This window comes from Physella acuta, unplaced genomic scaffold (genome assembly GCF_028476545.2).
Source record: "Physella acuta isolate Inbredline_101_S28 unplaced genomic scaffold, ASM2847654v3 ptg000171l, whole genome shotgun sequence".
NCBI lineage: Eukaryota > Metazoa > Mollusca > Gastropoda > Physidae > Physella > Physella acuta.
Genome location: NW_026731690.1, coordinates 995,403 through 1,002,326, shown reverse-complemented (window position 1 = coordinate 1,002,326; position 6,924 = coordinate 995,403). Strand labels below are relative to the sequence as shown.

Genomic DNA, 6,924 nt, shown 5'->3' with positions numbered 1-6,924 from the left:
CTACATAATACAGAAAAATATATAATTTGTGTGCTATTATAGCGGCTTAGAATACTAAATTTGGCCGATTCAAATGAAAGTCTATACAGATGTGTGGAAAAAAGGTATATGTGCAATATAGTCCCAATAATCGGACAGATGTATACATGTTTATGAACATTTATATTTTTAGGGGAATTGATATATTATTATGCGTGGTGTTGGGTTATGAGCAAACAAGAGAAAAAATATTTGAAATGATAGATATGTAAAAAAACAACATAAAATATTAAGTAGTTATAAATGTTTAGTTCTACAAAAAGTACAATCCAACACCAACACCAACAACAACACCACTAACAACGACACCACCACCTCCACCACCACCACCAACAACATCACCACCACCACCACCAACAACAACAACAACAACACCAACAACAACACCACCACCACCAACGACAACAACACCAACACCAACACCACTACCACCAACAACAACAACAACAACTACCACTAATAATAATAATAATAATAATAATAATAGTCATAATAAAAAATTGTTACAATTATACAAACATTGTTATTCTTATTAATGTTATTTATATTATTGTTGTTATTTGTATTATGCAACAACAGCAAGGATACCATACATAATAAGAATAATGTAATATCTTTAATATGAAAATGGATCATATTAGCTTCTAACAAATGTAATTAAAATATGAAGACATTGACTGGTTATCCCATTGAATATATATAATATGGCAAGTCTGTTTACACATAACTGTTTTTACATATGTATGGCTTAAAATATCAGTACTTTTTTAACGCACCCTAAAAACTATAATGCGTTGATTTATTTAAAAAAAAATATTTTCAAAATCTGAAAGTGCAATCTTCAAAGTAAACACTTAGTTTTTAATTAATATTTTCTTTTAAATTATAACATATGTTCGCTTATTAAGTTAAAAAAAAACATAATTTTGACTTTTTAAAAAGAGATCTACGCCTAAATTATCATAACCCAATGTTGTTTTTTTTCTTTCCGGTAATCAATTTTTGTGAAACTGTATATCTGCATACGACACCTCCTGCACATCATCTGACTTAGCTCCCTTAATCTCAGGAAAGGTTGTCTGTGGGTTGATCTCCACACTGACGTAGACCAACCCGTCTTGGTTTCTGTAGCGACCAACCACTTGCTCCTGTCTGGCAACCTGACCAGTGCTCCCCTCATCATAGACCGCTGTCTCACCCTCATTCTCGGTCTCCATATTATTGTTAGTCCCTGCACTGGCAGCCTACAGATTAAATTGAGTTTTGCTGGGTTTTTTTTTAATACAACTTAAAACTAAAGGAAAGGTCTTGGTTTTTTTTTAGTAGTAAGAGTATAATGATTACAGACATTGGACAATGATAAACAGCTTTTATATTTTTTGCAATCGCATCGTATACTATTTTAGAATTAATAAAGCGTTTTATGAAATAAATGCGGGGAAATATAATTCATCCTTGTTCTAGACATAATTGAGTTTCAAACATAGTAATTTTTATTTTTTATGAAAGACATTGCATTACAACCACCAACCCCCCGCCCCTCCCCATGAACGAAGTAGAAGTTATATAGAAAATATATACTATTCTCAGTGTTCCCCCCGAGTCAGTCGGTCAGTTATTCAGTTGTTCAGACGTTCAGCCAGCCAGCCGGCAACCAAGCCAGTCAGTCAGTCAGTCGGTCAGTAGGTCAGTCGGTCAGTCGGTCAGTCGGTCAGTCTGTCAGTCTGTCAGTCTGTCAGTCTGTCAGCCAGTACCACAGCCAGCTAATAAGTCAGTCAATTAATCAGTCATTCAATGAGTCAGCAAGTCAATTACTGAGTCAGTTATTGATTCAGTCATATTCTAAGAATTTTTTACATATATGTGTTATTTCGACAAGCCAGCGATTTTTGTGACAAAATGCTACATTTTTATTCGTCCACAAGCACTGTTAATTTAGGTTAGATCACAACAAAAAAGGTAGGAAATCGTGAGCTAACACTGTTACCAACTCACGTTACAATATATGGCGACGTTTTCCGCCTGGTCTTGTTGTGAAGATTTGAAATATTTCACCGTCGGCTGATTGTTGTAAACGTTGTGACTCACACCTCCATCACTAGCTAAACAATCATCAAATAAAAAACAAAAACAAAAGTTGTCAATTTTAAACCCCAAAATTTAAAAAAATAATTATTTTACATACAGCTCTAAATTCTAGCATTTAATTAGTCTACTTAAGTAAATCTGCAAGCTAAAGATTACCAAAGTAAAAAAAAAACTTAAAATTTTTTCTATATTACTAACAGGTCCGCTAAAATCTTTCTAAAAGCGGTGCTGAACCATTAAGATATAAATACATAAAGATATCAACTGTAAAATACTAGAGATTACCTTCAAACGTATTCTGCAGTGAATAAATTGATCCGTTGTTATCAACTTCAATTATACCCTTGTTATCAGCATCTGTTTATATGAAAACCGCAATTAAGAAATTATCAGTTTTTTTAAACGACGTAGTAATGCTGTAAAATATATTTTATTCACTCGTAATAAACACACTTAGGGTGGATTAAACAGTTACATTTTTTATATATTATACTTACTTCTTACTCTTTTTCCAATTCGCATTCTATTTTTCTTCACAAATACTGACGTTATAATTACAATGGCTACTAAAATAACCAGAATAACACAGACTGCGCTTGCTACTGTTTGTATAAAATAATAATTGCTCAATGCTGAAAAAAAATATAAATTCGTCTTAAAAATATTATGCGCGACTTTATTATAAGAAATATTATGTGCGACTTAATTGATATGCTACTACGAAAACTCGTCTTTTTTTCTAAGTTTGTATATATATATATATACATATATATATAAATATATATATATATATATATATATATATATATATATATATATATATATATATATATATATATATATATATATATATATATATATATATCAGGGGTCTCCAAACTTTTCAGTCCGAGGGCCGCATTAACTATCAATTTTCAGTTCGGGGGCCAGTTTCTTCCTGGCATGTCTTTGATTTTTCTGGTCAAAGTTCCTCATCATCACCAACAAGCGATTTTTTCTTGGACAAAAAGGTCTCCGCGGGCCGGATGAGAGGACTTCGCGGGCCGCATCCGGCCCGCGGGCCGTAGTTTGGAGACCCCTGATATATATATATATATATATATATATATATATATATATATATATATATATATATATATATATATATATATATATAATCGTGCCCGTCCAAATGCGTTACCGCGGGGATAGAATAAAGTCTGACGAAATATTTTATCAGGGTTTCATTAATGCGTTATTAATATTATATTTTTAGACGTGTGATCTTCTTTATTATTATGAGTTATTTAAATGTAAATAATGCCTGCGTTAAAAATTTTGAATCACATTTGTCAGGTTTCATACACTACCGCTAAAAAAAAAAGCCCGGGACGGTAAATCGAACCTTGTCGGGGCGAAGGTATCTGATTATGTTTAGTGAACGACTATAAAACCCAATCTTATGCATGGTCTATTTCAATGTTTAAACGAACGTAGGCGCCATAGCGCTCACGGGAAAAAACGCGGCGCCAAATTGCATCCTGCCGGGGGCCGCCCGTGCGAAATTAAATTTCCCCTCCCCCCCAGAAACCTTCTCGGGAGTATTCTTAGAAATTCCCCCAAGTGTTATGGCACTCAGATAAACAGTGTCAAACCGTATCCGACTTTCATTTATTTTAAAATACAGTATATAGGGAACAATCACACACTAAGAGGGCGCCACCCTTGCGAAATTAAAAAAAAAGGTTTTCTTTTTACAAATTTCTCCCCTCAAGTGTTCTTAATCGATTCCCCAAAAGTTTGATGCCTATTGGATGAACGGTGTCAAACCGTAATATAGAAAAAAAACATATTGAAATTTTTTTTTCGAAGAAACAACCCAAGAAGCATTCACAATAACTTACCAAAGTTTCATGGCGATCGGATGAAAGGACGTGTAATAATGCATAAAAGACAAACAAACAAACAAACACACATACATTGCTTTATTTATATATATAAGATAGAATATATATATATATATATATATATATATATATATATATATATATATATATATATATATATATATATATATATATATATATTCTGCAAATACTTTGGTTTAAAAGTAAGTAAACTATGCAAACGATGGATTATGACTTAGATGGTTGCTAAAAGAAATGTAATGCTTTATTACCTTAGTTTTTTACAATATTTACAATCCTCAATAAGATACAATTAACAGATCTTCTAATTCGAAAATAAACACAATTTCTTTTTTTACAAACTATAAAATAGAGTTAAGCTAATTGTTTTGGTTGAAGAAGCAGTAGCCAAATAAAAATTAATTTGCTAAAAACAAAATCAATTATAAATACAAAATGGCTAATTGGATTTTTGTTTGTATTATAACTCAATGCAAATAGAAATGTTTTACGGTTTTTTTTGTGGTGTTAGTTTAGCTGCTCTATTAAAAATGGTTTGATTACATACGTGAGTTTACTATAACTGGAGTAGCAACAGTTACATTTGGACATGTCCTTCTGCCCTCGCTGTTCTCAACATCTATAGAAAACGAGTAGTTTGTGTTCGCTGATAGGCCTGTGACGTTGTAGACAATAGTTTCTTTAAGTGTCTCATGTTCGCTGATGATTGTCAGAAGTTTTCCTCCTGTCATATCTTGTACCAGAAAACTTTGAACTAATCCGCCGTTAAATCCAGGTGTCCAGGACAACGAGACAATGTTTTCACCTACATATAAAGCTGTCAGGTTCTCTGGGCATAGTGGCGGACCTAGGTAACAATTAATATCACATATTACTATTATTAGTACACTATACTACCAGTGCTTAACCATCATAATGAATATATTGTCAATTGACAGAAAGAGCCCTCTATCAGAGGCGTAGCGTGGGCGGGGCGGGGGGTGCGGAACGCAACGGGTGACACCATTTAGGGGGGTAACACAAAGGCAAAAAAATCTTTTTTTGGGGGGGGGGTCACACCTCAAAGTTCAGCACCGGGTGATACCCGACGCCACTGCCTTCTATAAATTTCTTTGATTGTAAGACGAATTACTGAAAGTTTCCATCTAAAAGTTATCTAAAAGTTATCATTTATCATAAGCACATGGAAGGATATTAACTTTATCAATACTATTAATGACAAAATTAGCTCAATTTCTCTCGAGAGGTGGATCTGTAACAAATTCACACACATCTAAAGTAGATCTGAAATGTCTATTTACCTTTAGCAGTAAGTTGGAAACTCAGAGCTTGCGGAGGAAACCCTTTGTCATTTTGTACTTGGTAGATACCCAATTCTACTTCTGTCAAGTTAAATATTTTTATAACCAGGGTACCTCGGGCTGAAATTTCATTCGTGTAAGTGTAGCTGATTTTGTATCTTTGTTTAAGGACAGGTTTACCTGTTGAACAAAATATAGAAATGACACTATTGATGGAGAAATACACTTTTTTTTTAAAATTAGATGATTAATACAGATTTTTTTAAAGAACATCCCAAGTCTTTAAACTTTTAAAATACAGACCACTAAAATGTAAACTGAATTGTGTTGGCGTTGGATAAGAAACAGCACACATGGAGAGTGAAACACCAGTGTTTACAGGTACACCATATTTGTGTTCTATTTGTTGACTGTCACAGTGATTGATTCCACCTGGATTGTACACAACAGTTAAATGTGATTTGAAGCTTTAGTATGTTAAAAATGTTTTAGAGAAGTATAAACCACAATAATTATATATATTACGGTCAATATTAGATTATAAAAAAGTATAAATCTGTGTTTCTAACTGAACTGGATTTAGTAGAAGCAGATCAATTTACAAAAGTAAGATCAGAAGGTGCACAATATTAATTGTTCTACTAAGTTTTAATTATCTCCACAGATTAGAATATTTTCAAAACTTATGTCAGAATAATCATTTTAAAACTGTTAAAAATTTAAAACGTTTGTAATAGAGGATATTTTTCCATTTGTCTTATTTGATCTTACTAAAAGATTTTGGTTTCCCCTAGCGTTTGCTTCTATTCTCAGTTAATGTATCACCAAGAATAACATCCATTACAACAAACAGCAACACGTAACACAGCACGATGTCTTACAATATATTTTCAAAGTAAAGTTCTTGAAGTCTCCATTTTCTAGGCTGAGGTTGTTTTTTGCCGAACAAATGTAAACACCACTATCGTTACATTTTGCAGTAAAAGTGTACTCGATATAATTGTCTGAGGACTAGATGTGGTTTAAGGTGTTTATGTCATCATTGTCGTCGTAGTAATTTACATGAGTGGGCCTAAACACGCATGATCATGTAAAAACACACACAGGCATACATTTACTTAAAATAGCGCAAACACACACACACACACACATATATATATCTATATCTATCTATTTATCTATCTATCTATATATATATATATATATATATAATAGTTTATTTTAACATTTATTGTAATTAAATTTTTAAAAATCATGTTAACAACCCTTACTACATTCAGTATTTTCGTGTTTTCATGATCTGTATATAATATCTGTGTCCTAGCAACAGGGTTGCCAGATACTGAACACCGTAACACTGTCAGCTGGTTAACTCCAACATATTTTGGAGATTTTGATGTTGCATTGTTTACAGTGAATGAGCTAATGGATGCTTGAACTGTTCAATATAAAATAAGGCAATCAATGCAGTGATTTAATTGTTAAACTATACTTACACAAATATTTAATAGACTATGCTTTTGAAAAGTTTTATTACAACAACTGATGGAAACTCAATTTGTTTTTTACGTTATGCTAATTGCATATAA

The 6,924-nt window shown here is 32.4% G+C and overlaps 1 protein-coding gene across 1 annotated transcript; it reads right to left on the bottom strand.

Annotated features, from left to right (window-relative positions):
- Positions 1-980: 980 nt before the first annotated feature.
- On the bottom strand, positions 981-6,176 carry LOC131936207 (uncharacterized). Its single transcript, XM_059293121.1, has 8 exons — positions 6,161-6,176; positions 5,639-5,767; positions 5,336-5,515; positions 4,582-4,881; positions 2,625-2,759; positions 2,413-2,484; positions 2,035-2,141; positions 981-1,283 (listed from the first exon to the last, which is right to left on the bottom strand). The coding sequence occupies exons 1-8, from the start codon at positions 6,174-6,176 to the stop codon at positions 1,035-1,037; spliced, it is 1,188 nt and encodes a 395-aa protein (XP_059149104.1). The 3' UTR covers positions 981-1,034.
- Between the last annotated feature and the right edge of the window lie 748 nt (positions 6,177-6,924).

Bases quoted from the DNA above. Each gene is read 5' to 3' on its own strand.
- LOC131936207 (XM_059293121.1), bottom strand. The intron at 5,516-5,638 runs GTCTGTATTTTA...TTTGTTCAACAG, and splicing joins ATTCAGTTTACATTTTAGTG to GTAAACCTGTCCTTAAACAA. The intron at 2,485-2,624 runs GTAAGTATAATA...TCATATAAACAG, and splicing joins AATTGGAAAAAGAGTAAGAA to ATGCTGATAACAAGGGTATA.